A 22,627-nucleotide genomic window follows, 5' to 3' on the forward strand; every position below is an offset into this window, starting at 1 on the left:
AAGCCGTTCTATGAAGATCACGCCTGACTGGATTTACTTGCACCATGTTGAGAAATCCTTGTAAACCTTTCTTCCGTAATCGCATAATTGTTGAATAAATCGCTTGCTCCAGAAATTGAAACCTAATCTGCAAGAAATTACATAGTCTGGGATTTGAACTCCAGACCTGGACATATTAGTTTTTAGTTTACATCTTCTAGTTCCCGTACATAAACGATGATAAATTAATGCAAACGGATCTGCCAAATAACCAAAAAAGGAAATTAGATTTGTTTAGAAAGAATAGAGAGAGATATGAAGACAAAATAGGAGAAAAGGGGTGATTTTGAGTAGTTAATAAATTTGTGTTTTTTGGGTTATTAGGCTTAGTTTCCTTTAACGTTAATGAATTTGCTATAAGTTATGTTTGGTCCACCGAACTGTTGGTCTAGTACTCTAGTGGTAAAACCACTTTTTTTTTGTTACAAAGTCTTGTTTGGTTAAACTTGCTTAATTTTACTTGGTTTTGGTTTCTACAATTCCGTTCATATGGACACCGCCCCCTCTTAAATTAACTAAAATTTAGAATCTTAAATCTTAATAAAGTACTAGATTTTGACCCGCGCGCCCGCGCGGGTTTTTATTTTTTTAATATATTTTTAAACTATTTAAGGATATTGAAGTACAATTTATTTACATGTTTTTAGGTTGTTACAATCTTTGACGGACATAGGATAGTCCGACTCCTTCCCATTCTAGAAATTTATAATATCTTAATTGTACTAAAGCCCTAAAAACACAATATCCGAAAAAACGGATCGTATTGTAACGGGTACTCTGATGTACTTGTCGATCTGATTTTGTAAGCAAAATCTATTTTTTTTGGCACAAATGAAACATTATTATTGATTATTCTTATTACTTTTTATAACTTGTGCAATTTGTTTTCAAAATTGTATAACTTGTGCAATTTTTTATTTTAGATGAATTTGGACTAATAATATATGTACCACTTGTTTTGTTATGATTTTTTTTCTAAATTTTAAAACATATTGAAAATTTTAATTCAAAAAAAATTATATGAAATGTTATTAATAAGAAATTTTTTTTCTGATAATTATATTCTCTAACTATTTATATGGGACTAAACTAATTAAGATAATAATATATATATAAAATAGTGTTTTTTTAATATTTAAAATTTCAGTTATGGAGTTTTAATTTTTTCACAAAAAAACAACAACCATAAGATGCTATATAAAATATAGTATTCATTAACTTTCTTTATATAAAAAATGTAAATGTCAATTATTTACAAAATTGGGCTATACCATAAACTTCCTAAATTATTTACACATTACATTAAATCTGGCCCATATAAAAATTGTAATCAATGTCCATTAGCCCAACTAATTACTCCGGGAAAGGGTTTGTTATCTAACATGCTAATAAAAAACTAAAACAATTTTTTTTTTTGCTTCTTTTTTCTCGATCTGTCGCTGCCTCTCTCTCTTTCTTAACTCTTTGTCTTCTTCGTGTTCTTCAATCCTTCAAACACCTAACTCAAATACAGAATCTGAACTACTTTGATTTCATGTTCACTCTCAATCCAGATTAAATACAATCGATCTATTGTATTACAGGTTAGACTTTTAAAATTTGTTTGCTCTAATTTCATTGCAATGGTTTGCCAGATTTTATATTGTTAAATACCATCGATCTATTGTATTATGGGTTTCGTGGTTTTTAATCTGTTTGATCTATTGTATTTGGAATGAGGTCTCAAAAGGTTTTAGATTGTTAAATTAGTTTCTTTTTAAAATTGTTTGTTTTCTGTAGAACAGTCTTCGTTTCTATGGTCGGATGGTTACAATTTAGAATTGTAATGGAACTGTAACGAAAGCTTTAACATGAAAACTTTTACAGGTTGATGCAACATATAAAATGGAGCTTTCTTTGAAACATCATCTCCACCATGTTTCATCTCCGCCATGTAACTGATTCTGACAATAAGCAGATAAGTATAAATTTTTTATGTTTGTTTGTTCTGTAAAATCTCATTTATTATCCTTCTTTCTCAATTCATTGTGTTTGTTTGTTCTGTAAAATGTTTGAGAATAATTTATATGTTTTATTTGATTTATGAGGAAAACGAAGATTCAATCCTGAATTCTAACAATTCCCTATACGCATTTGTCGTAGAGAACAAAGACCAGACTCGAGATGACCAATTCCATATACGCATTTGTCGACCAACTGGAACAAAACAATGGTTAGTAAATTCTACTTTTTAATTTTTGATATTACGTGAATGAATTATCTATTGGTTTATTAGTTTCATTGTATTGATTTAAATTATTTGAAACGGGTTTGGGTATCTATTGAAAAAAGTACATATATGATGTGGAGTGTATACCTCTGTATTCGCTGATTTTTGAAAACCTTATCAAGCATATAATACTTTCATCATTAGCTTCTTCCACCGATTCAAATTGCTCAGCATATTTTCCCAATAAGCAACATGCCACTTCATGACCACTGAGAGAGATACCAAAATTTATTGAAACTTAGGATACAAAATGTTAAAATAATTATTAAAAGCTATTACTAAAACTACCTTGTATCACGCAAACGGAAAAGAACTATTTTTGTGTCATTTCCCTTAGCTTGGACCATAGCTACTGGTCCAAGATCAGTAACATGTCCCATGATATTTGTTTTAATAACAAATAAAGATTTACTTTATTATAATAGTTAACAACTATATATATACAAAAAGTAAAAATCGTTATGTACACATACCAATTAGAAAATGGGGTTTCAGCTTTCCATTACCAATCTCCTCGTAGTTAGCCAGATTAAGGAAGTGATTATCATTCCGATAATCAGAAGGGGTTATTGATGTGTCTCCTATGATTGTCATCTTGTACTGCTGCGTCTTAGGTCGATATTGACCCACTCCTACCCCAGTTATTTTCACGGTGTCAATGACCTTCCATTCACCAACACGTAGGTAACGTTGAACACGAGTTATTTGAGATCTCTTGCATGATGTTTGGATTTAGCACCCTTTTAAGAAAACATAGTAGAATATGAGTAACTATTAGATGGGAATCGATATACATATGTATATATATTCTGTCAAAGAAAAATGTATCTTACAGTTTGGTCAACCAGGACGCACTCAAGAATATCTCTTCCATAGCTGGTGGTTTGTTTCCAGGAATGAAGCAGTTTCAGAGTGAGACGCCATTCATCTCGGAACAGTTTGAGATCCTTAATAAGACATATTTTTCTTTCGTTTGACATGTTTGCTGTGAGACCTCGATGCTAAAGTCTTTGAATGTAGTCTCAGTATATATAGATGGGTGATGAAATATAGGTTAAGCTGTATTTATGGCGAGGATATATGTATCATCGATATTTTTTCCTTTCTGTTTTTGACGAAATCATATATATTGTAATATATGTTATTCAAACTTAGATACTATTGATCTTGTTCACGCGAAATGTTTGTTCAATTATGGAAGTTCTATTTAATTGGTTAATACTTTTTAGAATATATTGCTATTCAATCTTAGATATTTCCTAAATATCTTCATCATAAATAGTTAGGGTATATACTATTTTGTTCCTATTGATGCTTTTACGTGGGGAGAAGGTATTCATCGATCAGTTACAGTGAATAAGATCTTATAAGATAAGAATGAGATATTTAAGGTAATAACTTTTTTTTCAAAATTCAAATCGATGGGTTATAGTAAACATGGATTTCGATGGGCTTTAGGAAAACCTGCAGACACAACAATTTAAACAAACCCTGTTTCCAAACAGATTTAATTTTTAAACTACTAATCAAGTTTCCAAACAATCCCATTTTGTACTTCAGTTTTAATAAGATAGATGCATTCTAGCTCCCCTTATATTTAACACGTCCAGTATCTGGATTACCAAAAAAATATCATCCACTATACGTGCGTTATGCATGTGTTCGTATTTATGAAAATAAGATAAAAATCAAATCTATTATTAAATTCTAATAGTTTTTTATTCAATAATTTTTTAAAAAAAATTATGGCGCCGTTTTTTCTTTACTTGTTGACGCGGCAAATATCTCAGACCTCTAGAAACCAACAAATTATGCGAGCAATAATATGACTACTTATAAATTCGATCATAGCGTATAATTTATTTCGATCAGTTACATCACGTGTTATGCATTATCTGTCTGGTCAACGTAGTAACGTAGTGGAAAAATGAAAAGCCATGCCGCGTCTAGTTGTCAATATATAAAGTAGCACCTGAAAACACTTTCTTTTCACAAACCCTTTAGGACAAAAACAACAAACACATCTCTCGATTTGTCTTTACAATCTTGTCTTGACTTCGGTTCTTGCTCAATTCCGACATGGATGCAGACTTCTTCTCAACTGACTTCTCACTCGAAAACATCGATTTCGACTTTAATATTCACGAAGAAATGAATGTAACACCGGTTGAAGCAAGCATGCATACACAAAGAGCTCATTATTCATCTAGTTTTGATCATCAAATGAATCTTGATTTCCTCAAAGAAAAGCCAAAGCCTGCGGTGAAGGAGATGATGAACATCAACAACAAATCACGAGTTATTTCTTTCGATTTCTCTAGTAATGTTTCTTCTTCTCCAGCTGAGGAAGACATTATTATGGATCGATTGGTTAGCTGTGGAAGCAAAAGAAAAGCATGTTCTTCTGCCACAAGATCTCCGGTTCTCGCAAAAGAACATGTTATGGCCGAGAGAAAGCGTCGTGAGAAGCTTTCCGAAAAATTCATTGCCCTCTCAGCACTTCTTCCTGGTCTTAAGAAGGTACTATATCTAGTGGCATATTTTAAGTGTTAATATAATTGATAAATATTGTACTTCGTGTATACTAAATTTTTAACTGTGAAATTTTTTGAATTATGTTTTGTCAATTGATTTTGAGAATACTCAACATCTTGTTTTTTGCAGGCAGACAAGATTACAGTTCTTGATGACGCGATTTCACGTGTGAAACAACTCCAAGAACAAATAAGAAAGCTCAAGGACGAGAAAGAAGCAAGAAGAGAAATGGAATCCATGATTCTTGTGAAGAAATCTAAAGTGTTTTTCGATGAGGAACCTTACGTAGCATCTTCTTCTTCTTCTTCTTCTTCATGTCATGCGAAATTTGATCAACTATTACCAGAAATCGAGGCTAAAGTAGTTCAAAAGGACGTTCTAATCCGAATCCACTGCGAGAAGAGCAAAGGGTGCATGCTTAACATACTAAACACGATTGAGAATCTTCAGTTGCGCATTGAAAATAGTATTGTATTGCCATTCGGAGACTCTACCCTTGATATCACAGTCCTTGCACAGGTGATCCATTAAATAACAATTATCATTTGTAAATGATATATATTGAGTATCATAGTGGATATTTTGTTGCATTTATAATTTGTATTGGTTTTTGCATAAAATACTAATAAATATTGATAATTCTTAATTTGATTTCAGATGGAGAAAGATTTTTCAGCGAGTGCACTTAAAGATCTTATAAGGAACCTGAGACTCTCAATGGTTTAGTCCCCTTTGAAGTTTTATCAACCGACTGTTCATTATACCAATGGTTCAGCTGTAGAACGATACTTTTATCTCTATTTGATACCGTTTTATACTATAATGTTTTCACTATAAAGTTTATTTCACACGTACAGTTCACGTGTGTTTGGTGTATGTTGTAGGTGAAGTTATGTCTTCCTCAGTGCGTGAAACTAAAGGGGTTATTTTCGACAACTACCGTTGATTTGTTGTTGAATTTTTCTTACCCGTCTGTTAATTAAATAAAGTTAATCAAAAGTAGTAGAAAACAAAACTACTTCGAAGGTATTAAATAGTAATTGCATGACATTTGTTGTCAACTCAAAGTTAGAAAATTTTGTCTAGGATTTGGTGTTTGAGTGGTAAGGAAATAAATGGATATGGGACGTCAACACGTTTCAGGTTCAGCTTACTTGCTGTACAAAATTATTCCACATTATTTTTGGATATTTTGTATCAAACTACATTGCAACTAATGAAACTACATTGCAACTAAATATCAAACTACATTGCAACTAATCACCATACTGATTAAACCAACAAAGAGGGATAAATAAAGAGTTATTTTATAATAAATGTAATAAGAAATTTATCTAAAACTTCTTAATCAACAAAGAGGGATAAATAAAGAGTAATTTTAAGTTGTGATTGTTATCAACTTAACACTAATTTTAGTATCAACTTAATTTTTTCATTGAAAACAGACACTTAAAATGAAAAAAAAAATTAACTCTAAAACGACAAATAATATGAAACGGAGGAAGTATCATTTAATATATAGACTAAATATAGTTGAACCGATCATAAATAAGTCTATATAATTTTATAATTCATTGCCTTAACAAAGTAAACAAAGTAAAAAATATCACCTTGCCGTTTTTCAAGCTCCCTCGATATTGAATTCAGAACACGTGATTGTAATCACACATGGATTCGATCTCAGCTATTGATTTCCTCAATCCGGTCTCTTTACCATTTGTTCAGTCTCACAGACTCGGTTCAGTTCGGCAATTGACTAAGCATAATAATTCTTATTTCTGAGCAGTCTTTTGGTTGTCGAACACACACTTTGGCAAGGACACTTAACTCTCAACTGTGTTGTTCCAGTTTACCTCAATCCCTGAAGTCTTAACTCACTGCCTTAGTTATGTTATCCAGTCTATATTATGAAACAAAGGAAGTAATAAATAAATGGCCATACATTGATTTGTATACATTGAAACTTGAAATTTAGTGTAGGAAGAAACACAATTTCAAAATGATAAAAAAAAGTTATTTGATTGATCTCAAACAAGTAAACTACCAAACAATAATCTGCTGGCGTCATGTCATGAAACTTGGATAATACACACTTTTTGGACAAGATGGTTTACATAAAATGAGAAGAAGAATCAGTGATGAGAGTAAAAAAATATATAACGGAACATCTCATCGTTGCATGTATAATGCAAAACTCTGATCTAAGTTATATAATATATGAATATTCTTCAATAGCTAGATGTGATATTTTATAAATTTTTAGGAATTTATGAAGATGGTGTTAGAGTCGAAATATGCACAATCAAATTTGTTTACGTAATTTTGTAAGGAACCAACGTTTCTTGTTTTAATCACACAAAACACACAACATATTGAAAAAGACGGACATATGCAGGCACCACATATGTTCCTAACAATTTATAACAAACACCACATCTAGTTTTAGTGATTAGAGCTAGGCCTTATGAAAGGCTGCTTACTTATCAATCGGGAAGAGAACAAATCATTTTTAGTTTGTTTGCAGTTTTGGGTACAAGAGATGGAAATTGTTTCATAAAAATTCGTCTAAAAGCGAAGTAAAGTAGAGGAAAGAAAAAGTAAGTCGAAGAAGCGTCTAAAGCTAATTAAGTTCGCTAAAGTATAAATCTTCCTAAGTGCTAACTAAAAGTAAAGCACTGCTAAGTTTGGTAAAGCTAAGCTGCAGAAAACTTCTAGGCGTTATGCGTGAATGCGCTCTTGAATACGTATGTCTTTCGGAAGACTTTCGAACTTTCTATATACCTTCATAAGTCAAATAAGTTAAAATGCACAGTGGTTGTAATTTTTCAACAATGATTTAAATCGACTTTGTACCATCAATTTGATTATCTAAGCCGTTTAAAATAAAACAAATATTGTAGGAGCAAAAAATTGAAATTTAGTATAAAAGATCATTACTACTTTTTAACCGAAGAATATTCTCAAGTGTATCGTAATTTTCATGTTTAAAAGGTTGACAGTAAAAATATTATCTTAACTACCATAATATGTGTTATTTAAATGAATGTCTAACGATTTATGTTATATACATTGAAATATTTTCTTTTACAAAACCAAATTCGTAGTTTGAATATACTGTAAGTGTGGTTTTTAGAAACAATATCAAAACTGAATATTAAATTATAAGTGATTATTAATCAACCAAATACCATAATATTATAAAAATCTAAACAACAAAATATATCGTGTTTCATACATTTCACATGAAACATAAACTACATACCCTAAATATTACACCCTGTCAGTATGGAATACGAATATTTAAACTCTAAGTCCTAAACATCATAAAATATATATTATTGTATGTATATAAACGAATAGCATATGAGAACATGAAATCATAAATTAATAGCACCAATACAATTTTGTATATCTAAACCATGTATATATGTAACTTAAACCAACAATGTAACTTAGATTTATACCGCAAACTTTTCAATACTATGATTTGAAATTACGATTTGAAATCATAGGATAACAACTTAGCGAGTTTTGATTAGGATAACCAAGATTAACACAAACTGAGATTGAGAAAGAGGCAATTAAAAAGGATTTAGGGAAGCTAATCTCGCATTAGCCATGCCAACAAATTTATAGAAGCTAATCCTAGGTGTGTTGATAAGTCACATATGAATTGGACATCGTGTGTCATCCTTAGTCACATAATGAAGTTAAGCATCCAATAAAATTATAATATTTTCACTTAAACGTATTCTCAATTAATAGTATGATTGTTTAGGTTTTGTATTTATGGGGTAGGATTGGATTTATAAACTTGTATAAATATTTTATAAATTATTCTGAAACATTTATAAATGACTTAGGAGAATTAAATTTAGTTTTAATCATAAATTTAAGATATTTATGAAAATGGTTATTCTTTAAAGGTAAATTTGAAAAAGTGTTATCAAAGTTGTGGCAAAATTGAAATTTCCCATTTTATGTGCCTAATTTCTTAATTTTAACATGAGAATCTATAAAAATAATTAGTGTATGTTTATAATTTAGTTTAATAATATAATATTTATTATTTTTAGAATTTAATGATATGGAAAATTATATTAAAATTATATTTCAGCATTTTTACAAGTGTGTTTAATTATTTGACGATATAAAATGAATATATTTTATAATATTTTATCACAAAATCAAACAAGGTATATATTAAAATTTAATTAAAATTATGTAGAGATATTATGAATTAGTTAAATTTAATTACTTGATGAAATAGAAATAATTTGACAATATCCTCTTTTTCTATAATTTTTTTAATGGCACAAAGTCGTAAATAAAATTTAGGATAAAGTTTAGTCTCATGTAATATTTCTATTTTAATAGAATAGATTAAATGCTTTTGCAAAAATATTATTTATCTTTCAGTTTAATTGAATATCTTAACACTGACTACAACAATTTTTTACATTATTTACATCTTATGGTCCAACACTACGATTATATGAACATGCATTATAATGATCTACTAGATTATCATCCGTGCATTATTTAAATCGTGAAATTATCTTTTCTATATAAGTTAGGTATGTAACAATTAAAATACTTAGTTTTAGTTATTTCTTATATTTGTAAACCGGTTTGATTTTATATTTGGATATAAAATATTTAATTTTGTTTAAGTTAATTTTTTGGGTTGTAGAGATTAAAAATCATTTTATAAAATAATAAAAATAACAGAAATGTAATTATACTCATTGTTCTTACGTTGCTGGACCCAATTAATGCTTAACCATATTAGCCTCTTACTGAAATCGTAATAATTTACTGATCTAATAAAAATAATAATATATGGAATTACTGGTTAAAGCTTTGTTTTTGGTTTTTAAACTGATTGATTGAGTTATGGCATCTTCAACTCTACTTTATTTTCTACTCTAAAATAGAGTTTAGAGTAAAATTGCACCAATGATATATATTTTACAATCTATAATAGAGTAAAAAATAAGTTTATTCTATATATAAAATAAGTTACTTTTTTTGTTCATCATTCTATTTTTCAATTTAAAATAGATTTTTGTTCATCATTCTATTTTTCAATTTAAAATAGAGTACCATTAGAATATAACTCAACTCAACTCTATTATATAATTATTTTATTTTTAAAATGAAAAATATACTGAACCATTAAAGATAGTCTTGAAACAAAATTCGAAATTGTAATAATTTGGGCTTTAGCCTTCGTCTTACATAGACCCATAACAGGAAAAAATCAAAAATTTTAGTCTACACCAACAAGAAAAACAATGGGGCATAATTACAATTCTTAGTGAGGAGAAAGGAAACAAAATTGAAAGATCTAAATGGTAACATAAAGAACTAAGGGGAATAATCAATTCCTACTCATTCTTTAGAATTAATTACACTATTTATAAAAAATATTTGCTGCGTATAATTTCTTGTCATTCCCCAAATTTTAAAAAACTATAGAACAAAAATATTTTTTATCAAAATTGATACGGAACAAAAATAATAAATATATCTTTTCATTCTTTTTACTTTGTTCCTACTTTTTTTTTTCTTATTCATTTCTATTTCCATTTTAATAGTCACCATTTAGAACCTAATCTATAATAATAATTTGGAGTTTTCTCCCACCTCAAGCAGCCACGTCCTCAAGGAGAGGGATGCTTTTCTTGACACGTGTCAATTCGCTGTGGTATGTGTGTTTGTCACGCGTTTCTTTTTATTATAGATTTCTTACGCTCACGCGCGTTGCGTTTTGTTGCGTGAAGTGCTATGGACTCAACTTGGGTTTCGTCTATATTTTTATAAATTGAGCCCACCAGTCATTATTTATCGGAAGCCCTCTATTGGACATTTATAAAACGTGCAGGCCCAGATTGTGGTTTTGAAGCCCGTGACATAAGTTATTTTTTCTGATTCATTAAAGTTAGGGCAACAGTCAACTGCTCATTTGTCGTCTCCTGTTACCTTCGACCATCGCCTGTATGTAACGGAAGACTTAACGTTTTGCCTCCACTATCCCCAGATTTATTGTTAGCTGTTAATGATTACATTGAAGATCCTCCTCTGTTTCCTCCTTCACTTCCTCTGTTCGGTGGACGTTCTTCCCACCAATCAGGGAATCCAATTAGTTGCCAGCAACCTGATTTCTCATGACCTCTACGGCCGCAGTGTGTGCACTGAGGAACTTTTCTCCCGTTAACTGGTCGCAAGCTTGTTTGATCAGTCTCTGTTTTAGCCACAAAGCCCACAGCAGTTTGTTGTGTCTCACGATCTTTAGCTGAGTTCAAGCGCTGCTCTTCTCGAACTACTTTCGCATAGATTTCTCCTATATCCATGTCGAGATCAGACGAGATGATTGTTTGACAGATAGCTCCAAACCTGCTTTCATCTAGTCCCATTACAAACTGATGCATCTTCTCTGCTTCTCTGGTCTTCTCGATGTCTGTAGCTGCGGAACAAGTACAGTTGGGAAGTGGTTGGTACATGTCGAGCTCTTCCCACAATTTGGACAACCGGCCAAAAAAATCTATCACAGACTTTCCTTCTTGACGACATGAAGCAAGCTGTTCCTTCAGATGGTGCACACGAACTTTGTTACCAACCGAGAACCGCTTGCGTAAACTCTCCCAAAGTTTGTGCGAGTCCTGCACAAACGTTACCGTGGACCTCACACGAGGTTCTATAGACGTTCTGATCCAACCCACGATCATGGAGTTGACAGAGAGCCAAAGCTCTAGCTTGGAATCGTTTGGTGACGGCTTGAGAATAGAACCATCGATGAAACCTATCTTGCGCTTTGCTCGCAAAGCATTGGTCATCTCACTAGACCATTCACTGTAATTTTCTCCAGTTAACGTCACTGACGTTATCATCGCTCCCGGATTGTCCGAGGCGTACAAAGAGTAAGGTGTTGCGGCCTCAACACCTTTGACCTCGGAGATCTCTCCTCTTTCAGAGTCATCTCCTTCTACCATAACTGCTGGTTCTCACACAAGGACCAACACACAAACAAGGGCTCCGGTCTTGAAACCCGACACTTTCTTCACAAAACTCAACTTAGGGCTCAGAAAATTTTCTGCTCTGATACCATGTAGAATAATGTAAACTCAACTTTCTTATTGACTTAGGTTAAACGTTACATCGTATATATACGCATCAACATAGGAAAACATATGGTAATTATCCTAAAGGAATAATGGAAATATGTCATTATCTTAACATGACTCCTAATACTAAGCTCTGAATCAACTTCCCATCTTTCTAGCTTCCCTTCTTCTTCACCATTTCAAACACTATATATATAAGCCTGCAGAAGAAGTCTCCGGACAGCTTTATGTCTCGCTATTTCTCTTTCATAGCATACTATACTTTAGAGCGTAGACTAACCTAGCCAATCCCCCAAATAGGTATGTCTGAGTTGAGGTCTGGGAGATGTAAGGATTACTTCATGACCTGTGTCCTCGGTTTATAGGAAACAAGAAAGGTGGAGAAGGAATTACTTCTTTATTGCATCTGTGATTTCTTGAGTTAATTGTGAAATGTTTGTTTCCTTAAGCTTTATTAACTTTTTCCTTTTTCTGGCGCAGTCAATCTCCACCACTTTCAAACACCATCTCCGAGAAGTCACCAGAAGTAATCATTACTTAAAACTGACCATATCACCTGTCTCTATCCGCTTCACGCCTCAAACCATCTTCGTCCAGGTTACTGAAACCATTAACCATATCCCATCAGAGGTCTTCATGTTTCGTAACTATGAGCAACTGATGCTACTTGCTAATACCAACCCTCTTTTACCAGGTCCGTAACAAAAATATTGGTTGGATTGGATACATTTCTTAGACAAACAAACGCAATGCCGTTTGGTACAATTGTTGGTGAAGTTTTGGGCATCAAAACCACATACAACGAATCAACGATGAAACCGCAGACAATTCAAAGGATTATGATTAATGCATATCTCCTCCTCTGTAAACTTGAATCCTTTTAAATATATTATGGTAACAGACTGTGGATTTCCTTTGCACTGGTTGATGCTTCACTTCCTGCTTATTGATACTACAAATGGTTGGTGCTTCACTTCTTGCTCGAAGTGCTCAAGAAGACAAGAATGCTTCAACGTGGATTCACATCGTTCACATGTTAAACTTTCCGTGTTTCAAAAAAAAAAAAAAAAACTTGCCATCAGGAAGCAGTTGGGGTCCTTAGGTGATCGATCCGACAACACATTTATAAGATATTTTGGTTGTCTATGTGAAGCAGTATTTACTAACCACGTTACGCATTGACCATGTCGTTCCTTTTGCAGGTACCTTATCCAGTTCTCAGTCTCTGATGGAGCTGAAACAACTGTCTTTGTGGCATTTGATAGAGAGATGACAAAGCTAACCAATGCACGTGCGGTAGACATTGGCCAACTAATTGTAAGTTGTAACACCAACGACAACCACAATGAAATCATGGCAAAATTCTTTTAGTAGACAAACTCCATTGAATACGTGAAGTCATCTTCCTGCATGATCCAGGTGTTGGGAAGCCAGAGCTAATAACCATCCCACAGTTAGTCAAAGACTTGGTTGGCATCACTTTCAGTTTTCAGGAGAAGCTTTCACCGTTTAACTCGCCTCCAAGCATCAGTCCTTAACCATATCACGGATTTGTTACCGCAACCAGCGTTCACTACTACCAAACTTTGCAGAAAATGCAAGTCTAACCAAGCTAAATATGTTCTCTCCTTATGGTTATATAGATTGTTCTGGTGTTGTATGGTTCATGCCGAGGGGGTGATAAGAACAATCCGGGAGATCATGGAGCTAGGGCTGTTTCATCTAAGACGTCCATATGTGTCCAAAGTTGCCCCTGGTATGGTACCTCAGCTGGGATAGGTTCTTGTGGAGATATAGAAGGAGCAACATCCTCAAAAAACTGTCATGCCTGATGAATCTGTGAGTGGTGCCATTCACAACTATCGACTCTGCTGATCTTTCGGAGGAAGGGGGCAACGGCAAGAAGCCACGCAATGCTTAGCTTTCTAGCTCAGGGAGTTGGGAAACCCAAATGCTCACAGAAGCTCACATCCATAGGATTTTAGTTTACTTTTGCGCTACAATAAATTTGTTTAGGATTTCGGTGATATCTTGAATCATGACATCTCTGTTTTTTATCTTCTCATTTCTTAGCTTTCATACTACGTGACTTATTGGGCCCCACTCCTTTTTAATAAAATTCCACTTCTCATGTTTCTCAGCATCAATTTTTGAATATGATAAGAGCTAAAATCTTTCTTTTTGAAAACCTCTCCCCTTTTCTTACGAGGTTGACACTACTTTTCATTTACAAAACAATCATCAGCCCACTAAGGTTAATTGTAAGAAAGAGTCAGTAATGAGGTTTACTGATGATCCACCCGATAACAAGGAGGTTTTAAATTAAAAACATGTTGGATAAAAAAACATAAGGAACCTTTTTTTTTTGAACACAAACATAAGGAACCTTACATGACAAATTATCTAAGGAAATGTAGCTAATATTAACGATCATAGGACTGAAATATATTCAGTGGTAATAGAATTTCATAAATCCTTGACCGGCTCCCTTAAAAACACTGTCTGAGCATCTAAATCGATTATCCAAAAGGCAGGGTCAGTAGCTACTATGTTCTTTCAACTGGCCTGCTGTAGTATCTCTGTTTAATCTAGCTCGACAAACCAGGAAACACTTGCAAGAAAAAAAGAAGAAGGAAGAAACAATCACACGTACTAGCAGGTGAGTTGTTATGATTATATTTGTAACTATATGAAAGATTTAATTTCCCTTTCAAATTCTTTATAATTATATTTGTAACTATATGTTCATACAGATTTAATTAGAAAATTTTGAGTTCCTAATAAATATCAGTGTTAGTGTTTTTTTCAACTCAAACCACCAAAAGTTAGTATTACAATTTGATCTTACAATAAAACATATTATATTAATTATTTTGAGTATAAAATAAATTTATGTTTTATAAAATTAAAATATATTTTAACATAAAATAATTTTAGTGTAAATTCACCCGCCCGTAGGGCGGGCCAACCCCTAGTAACAAATATATTGAAGTTTTCAAAAACCACCGTGAGAACTTGCCCCCCTTCTGTGAACAGTAGACCCTAGATGAATAACTAAAAGAGAAAAGATTAGGCACAAAGTCTCAAAAAGAAAATTATAAATTCATAATTTCAAGTCTCATGAATGTCACAAGATTTTTTTTTATTTCCAACAGCATAGAAGATCTCAATCAGAATCATCTAACATCCTTCAAATATTTGAAGGCATGGGAAGTGAATTATGGCAGGATAGGAATTATGTTAGAATAAATGAGAGTTGGAGTATGAAGAATTCCAAAATGTCTGAGACTATATTCAAAGAGATGACTGAATCAGCGAATCTCATATATTTTTATGAACTTTTATTAATAGACATATTCTTAATCACTTTAGAACTCGACTTTTAAGCAATATCTCTTTGTTGCTTTGTTTCTTATATTTTCTATATTAGATTTTCTTTGCATTAGATTTTCTTCATTAGTTTTCACATTTTTTAATAGTTTGGTTGGTTTTAATAATATTTTTGTTTTGATGGTACAGAAACATCGCGGAGATGATTTGGAGTTACGTTTTGTACTTTTTCCTTAATTTTTCACTTTTCAATCAAATTTTAAAATTTACTCTAGATGTTTAAAATTTATTTTGGATGTTTTCCGTTAGTTTTTTTTGTTTGTATAAATGTGTTTATCATACAGGGTTTCTGATTTTTATATACTTTATTATGCATGTTTGATTATTCGGGTAAAATATCGTACCGATCCAAATCCAATTTTTTAATAATCATCTGATTTTATATTGAATAATGAATACTATAACCGATCTGAACCCAATGGAAATAACTTAAACTTTTAATGCATCAGACAATCATAAAAAGAAAGAGTTTCAACTGGAACGATACCCAAACACCCAAGAGTCGAAGACTAGTTCTACGGATGATAAAAAAACTAGTTGTAACTTTGTTTACAAGAGCATCTCCAATGGCTGGCTTTATTTTTATTTCAAAATTTAATTTTTTTTTCAAAATATATAAATAATTAAAACATTTACTTTAATATTTTACTTTATTTTTTTCAAAAAATATTCTAAATATATTTCATCCCACTTCATCATTAATTATTAATTATTTATAACATTTTATATTTTTTCATGTTTACTAATTTTCCCTGTTCGGGAACGCACTAGGCGCTAGTCGGACGGCCGGGTTTGATCTAGCGCCTATAAAGAAAATCGGAGACTAAACGGAAATTATACGCGGCAGAATTTTTAGATTGTTTAATATGTTATCAAACATGTTAATCTTTAATTGTATATAACATTAATACATTTTCATGTTTAGGAATGTATAAACACACAGATAGAATATATAAATTTAATATAGGGTAATTTCATAAAAATTATGAATATAAATTATATTTATCCAATTTAAAATTATGTAAACAGATAAAAATATTATAAAAAAATAAAATGAACATAAATAACAATAAAAAAATAGATTAGGCGGTCGTCTAGGCGGTTAGGCGGTAATCTAGACGGTCTAGGCGGAAACAAATCGGACAACCGATTTTTTAGACTGATTTGGTATAAATCGAGGCGGATGAGTGACGCCTACTGACTAGGCGGCTAGGCACCCGATTTTTAGTAATTTTACATAGTTATTTTGTTTTTACAATAATCCAACAAAATTATTATTTAATATAATTAAATATTATCATATAATAAATTTATTACATAACATGAAATAACAAACACAAAACATCGTAATTTGTAGAAAAACACCATATATATATAGTTTTTATATGAGTGATTAATAAAAATGTTTAGAAGTAGAAAATGAGCTTATTTATTTTGGATTCTTTTTAAATGAGTTAAAAGTTCTTAAAAATAAATGTTCATATGCTCTTAGATATACAATTTTGATTGAATAAAAATAATAATTAAAATTTGAAAATTAATCGGTTAATATTAATGTATATAATTTATTTTAGAAAAAATAAAAATAAGTAAAAATTGAGAAATAATTTACAGTTTAAAAAGTTTATAAATATATCTCTAAATTTGAAGTAATATTGTTCATTGTTTTATTTTGAAGTAGAAAATAAAAGAAGATTGGAATAAAATTTAGTTCAATGTAAAACAAAAATTAAAAACGAAGTAGAGTTAGAAATTATTTTCGAGTTATCAAAAGTCAAAACCAACTTGACCTCCTTCTGTCTGCCACTTTATTTAAGATCTGGTGAAATATAGAAGAAAAAAGAGAGGAGACTATTTAGTTTATTCTTCGGCCAATTGAAAAAATCAAGCATTTAGAAGTGTTATTTTAGTATCGAAAACTAAGGTCTTCAATTTTATTTTACGTTTGAATGATGATATAAAATATAGACGGTGGAACTGGAATCTATCTATGAAAGTTTCAGCTAATCAAACCCTTTGTCAAAAAATATAAAGTTTCAGCTTATCAAATTGGATATACAATCGTCTCAGTTATTTTACAAATATATTTATATATTGATTGAATTTTCAACCGGTTTTTAATTGTTAACGAGTACAAAACCTAGGTTCAGCATACTCATATGTTAATATTCAAAACACAACTATTAAGTAATCTACTGTCTACAATATTTTTACTGAATTGTATTAGCTTTAACTTTTAGCTAATGTAACTGGTAAATAGGCACTTAGCTCATTTACTGTTAAAAGTCACTAATATCTTATGAATTTGCATGATTCTAACGATCATATTTATGTACATATTGATCATATATATCATCATTTAGGTATATTTAGGTTGCGTTGTATTGCATATGTTTATATCAGGTGTTGAAAATACTTGTTGGTGAATTTGAAGGCATTTAAGGGGTTATGAGTCAAAAGATTGAAAGATAAACATGGATAGAGGTCTTAGCGATATCTTTTTTAACTTATCTTTTGGGACGACATGGAAAATCAAGTTGGCTTTCCAATGGAGGTGGTTTCAATTCATTTGAAACATTATTGGAAGAGTTATGATCGATTTATGGGAGGTATATCAATTCTGCCGCGAAAAAGATATCAAAGATTGAAGTGTAGATAATTTTCTAGACTAAGTGTCCTAGCGACCAAGTCATAGCGACTTCAGCTGGTCGTTAGGGAGTTTGCAGTATGGCTGTAGAGACGTACGTAGCGACTAAAGCACGTCGCTACGTGAATACTCTTTGAAAAATTTAAGTGTTTTAGCGACCAAGCTGTAGCGACTTTAGCAAATCGTTACAGACGAAGAAATCTAACTTTTTATAGATTAATTCAGGTTTGTTGGATTAACCCAACTGGTTTATAGATTTCTATAAATACTTTTTATACCTAATTTTAGGTCAAAAAAGCATTATATGTTAAATAATAATTACATAATATTATACATTTTATATTATATATTTAATTGTAGATATACATTTATTTGTATAAAAGCCGGAGTGGAACCGATATCCAATTTTAAATTTTTAGTATTTGTGATTTATTTTGTTTTTAATGGATAATAATTTTTCAACATTTTCTTTATTCTGAATTCATACGGACATCTAGATTTTTTTAGATCGAATAATAAATTGAATCAAAATTACCGAATAAAATACTCAATCCTACTCACGACAACTCAATCTAAAACCAAGTTATCAATTAAACCTCACATATATCACGTGTTTACTCTATCACGTGGTCACAGTCACCTTCTATTGTCATCGTCACTGATAACTTTTAAAACAATCAATCGTTGTTTGCCAAGGACATTAAATTATTTAAGCAAAAATGCATTTCTGACCATTTATTAGAGCAATTGTGTACGTACTCCTTTTTGTAAAAATTGTAAGTAGTCTTAATCCTTTAATAATATTCTAATAAACATATTTTTGTGACGTCACCGAACGTTCAAGGCTAATGTGTTTTCTACGGCTAACGAGCTTCACACCTAATATGTAGATTTTATCACATGTAGCAAACAATGTTTCAATTTTTTAAAACAATATTTTTGATAAGTTCTATCGGTTGATCCAGTCAGCCCCATGAAAAACAACTTAATGTTATAGAGTAGACTATCCCAAAAATGTATCACAATGTATGATCCAAGTTTAGAATATTTTCCGACTAATGTCAGAAAATGGACTAATCGTCTGTTACAGTATACCATGTTAACCACTGGACTGAAACTCAAGCTCAGAATGACCAAATAGTAGTAATTTAATTCCCATGAAAAATCAAACTTAGAATTGATATAGATACACAATAAAATCCAAGAAATTACCACTATACTACCAAAAGTTTATTAGTTTTGTTTACTGGTTTACAATCACCATAAGAAATTTCAATATGTTTTGCTTTCACCTCATCTGGAAATAGTTAATTTTGGTCGTGTAAACGTTTTAATAATTCGTTGAAACGTCCATAGAGTTGAACGAACTCACACCAAGCACACAACTAGATGAAATACAAAAACAAATTCTAATATATATATATATAAGTTTATTGGCTAGATATTTTTTTATCTTTAACATTTATTATTTTAGCTATTTAAACTGTTTATTTTTATTTTTTAAATCAGTTGAAATGCCTATTTTGTACAAGTAATTATATTTTGTAAATTATATATAAGTGATGAAAATGGAATGTGAGTACAAGTAATTATATTTTGTAAATTATTTTAAATCATGGGATATATATGGCAAACAATAAGAAGATTTTAGTTTTGTGTCTTGACTGCAAATTGTAGATCAATTTTGAAAGAAATCCCTATAAGATTAATTTATTTGTAAAACATAAGTGTGTATTGTTTTATGGAAATTGCTTAAAATATCCTAAGTTGTCTATCATTTTTCAAAATACATTTAATAAAAATATTTTGTCACTTGGGTTTAGCCGCTTAGGGTTAATTGATCATTGTATGGGGTCTAGTATTTAGAGAGCAAAACTGAGTTTATAATTTTTTATAAATATTTTATAAATTATTGTTAAATTTTTAAGTGATTTAGAAAATTTAATTTAATTTTTTTATCACAAATTTAAAATATTTTTGAAAATGGAATTTATTTAAGAGTAAATTTGAAAGTGATATCAAACATGTATTAAAATTAAAATTTCCCAAAAATGAAAAATTGCTTAAAATATCCTAAGTTTGTTATCATTTTTCAAAAATACATTAATTAGAAATACTTTTACATTTATATTTTATGATTAGCTTTTAGGGTTTACTTCTTCGTTTCATTTTAATTTTCGTTTTAGACTTGGACACACAGATTAATAAAACATTTAATTTTGCATATTTTCAAAATAAAAACATCACTACCAATACACCTAACCACATTTCAACTAATAAAAAAATTGAAATAAAAGATCAATAAATATGTATTAAAATTATAAAACGACTTTTATTTTAAACTAAATTTTTACTCTACAACGACACTTAAACTGAAACGGAAGGAATAGTATTTATGGATTGAGTTGGTCTTATAAATTTCTATAAATATTTTATATATTATACTAAAAATTTTATAAATAATTTAGAAAACTAAATTTATGAAAATTGTTGTTTAAATTTGTTTTGAAAATTTCTATTAAACTTGTGGTAAAATTGAATTCCGCCAAGATATTCTAAAATGTCAAAAATATTTGATTCTTTCAACTAACTCTATGGATTATTTTAGAAGCGAGTCAAGATTTTAGTTTTGAATTAGAGATAATTGGAATTAGAGATAATTGGCATAAGTGCCTATATGGGAGGCCTTAATTAACCATTTATCCTTGATTTGATATAAATATTTTTATGACCATTTTAGCTCTCTAGACATGTATGTGGATGTGTGACGTCAAAAAAAAAAAAAAGACATGTATGTGGATGTGTCAGTCATCTCTCCTTTCTCCTACCTATTCTCTACTAGTTTTCTTTCTTTCATATTTTCTCCTACTTTTCGCCATCTTATCTTTTGATTTTTTTTTATCCCTCAAAACATATGTGATGTTTCTAACTCCGTTCTCTAATTATTATACAAAACTCTATCATTCTACATCCAAGTTAATTTTAATGTTCATTATTTATTTCATATGTGGCTTTGAATCTTTAATTTTATTGGTTCTTATTTGATTATTAATATAAATATTATTTGTAATGCGTTAAACAAATCAATAATGTAATAACAGTTTTTATAATGCAATATTAGCTATAAATCTAATATATTTGTTATCATGTAACACATATGTTAGCTACTAAAATTTAAATTAACAAGTAAGGCATTATGGGCAGCAGTCAATAATCATTATTTGTCGATTGTTAATATTTGATGTATCAATTGAAAAATATTGTAGATGCGAACATAGGTGTTAGCCGTTAACAATACATATACCAGAGATGTTAACAGAGGTGTTAGCTGTTAACAAATATTTGTAGATGTTAACAGAAGTGTTAGCATTTAATAAATAATATTATAAAAGTTTCAATTATTTATCAAATTGATTAAATTTAAAAATCAGTTATATTGTGACAAAGAAGAGAAAATGAAATATTTTTACGGATAAAAATAGCATAAAATAGAAGAATATAGAAAAAAAAAGAAATGATAAGAAATAGAAAAAATGGAGACAAGAAAAAAAAAATGTCAACAGTAGAGACAAAATTGCAGAGAAAGAAAAAAGAGTGTTAGGAAGGAAAAAGAGTGTCAGATAAGAGAGAAAGAAAATGCGAGGAAGGAAAAAAACATTAGAAGATTATTATGGTCAAATAATTGAAAGTAAAATGGTAAAGTAAATTGTCTTTGTATCAACTTTTTGGTAAGTATTTAATATGGACTTCAAATAGGGGTACTTTGCTAACTCTCCCTTTGAATTATCTGTTCTCGCTAAAAATATGAATACAACTAAATTAATTAATTAGTGTGGAATGTGGCTATGATTTCGGAACTAAATTAATGCGTCATGTACAGATTGGCGATGGCTCAATAATATCTTTTTTTTTTAATAATAAACTTTAATTATATTGCTTCCAGGCGTATATGTACGTGCCTAATGTGTATCACTCCACAATTTTAAACTGTTTCGATTTTCACGTACAGTTACTTTATGCATTAACACATGGTAAAACAAGAACAATAAACTAAAGAGTCATAGTGGACACGTACGATACGTGGACCTGATGAAATTCAAAAATGAATTGGATTCCGAAGATAATGATATCTTTTGCTAATTCAATTATTCATTCATTCGATATTGACATATTGTCCGTTCATTTATTTGATATCATGAATCTTAGCATTTAATCTAGACAATAATAATACTAACATGTGTCACGTGTGGTAACATGAGGAGTGCAGACTGAGCATATGAGAGTTTAATAAATGAAATAAAATCTAAATAGTTTTTTGAAAATAAAATCTAAAATAGTTTTATAAGAGGAGTACTATCATCTAAAGGTGTGGATATTTTTATTACCTGAATATGTGCAAACTTAGGTTAATTCGTTAATACATTATGATTTATGCATGTTTACATCCGATTAGTTCTAAACTAATTTTCACTTAAAAGAAAAAAAAGAAAAATTCTTTTTTATTTATCATCTTTTTTTCAACGTTGGTTCGAAAGTTTTCGGGCCTTTGGGCTAAACTTTTTAGAAAAACTTTTTTAGTGAGAGTTTTGTTTTCCTTTTCAAAAAATTAATATATTTGTT

At 30.4% G+C, this 22,627-nt stretch overlaps 1 protein-coding gene and 2 long non-coding RNA genes across 3 annotated transcripts; all 3 read left to right on the forward strand.

Moving 5' to 3' along the window:
• Nucleotides 1-1,159: 1,159 nt before the first annotated feature.
• Nucleotides 1,160-3,482, forward strand: LOC125607991. The gene is made up of 3 exons (XR_007339031.1): nucleotides 1,160-1,622; nucleotides 1,906-2,251; nucleotides 3,157-3,482. It is a non-coding gene; the product is annotated as an uncharacterized LOC125607991 (long non-coding RNA).
• An 809-nt stretch (nucleotides 3,483-4,291) lies between these two features.
• On the forward strand, nucleotides 4,292-5,782 carry LOC106449803 (transcription factor bHLH19). The gene is made up of 3 exons (XM_013891499.3): nucleotides 4,292-4,828; nucleotides 4,973-5,362; nucleotides 5,501-5,782. Exons 1-3 carry the CDS (start codon nucleotides 4,388-4,390, stop codon nucleotides 5,567-5,569), a joined length of 900 nt encoding a protein of 299 aa, XP_013746953.2. The 5' UTR covers nucleotides 4,292-4,387; the 3' UTR covers nucleotides 5,570-5,782.
• A 6,321-nt stretch (nucleotides 5,783-12,103) lies between these two features.
• Nucleotides 12,104-14,030, forward strand: LOC125607992. Its single transcript, XR_007339032.1, has 5 exons — nucleotides 12,104-12,347; nucleotides 12,451-12,567; nucleotides 12,665-13,072; nucleotides 13,173-13,287; nucleotides 13,390-14,030. It is a non-coding gene; the product is annotated as an uncharacterized LOC125607992 (long non-coding RNA).
• Nucleotides 14,031-22,627: the final 8,597 nt, after the last annotated feature.

Source organism: Brassica napus, chromosome A4, assembly GCF_020379485.1.
Source record: "Brassica napus cultivar Da-Ae chromosome A4, Da-Ae, whole genome shotgun sequence".
Taxonomy (NCBI): domain Eukaryota; kingdom Viridiplantae; phylum Streptophyta; class Magnoliopsida; order Brassicales; family Brassicaceae; genus Brassica; species Brassica napus.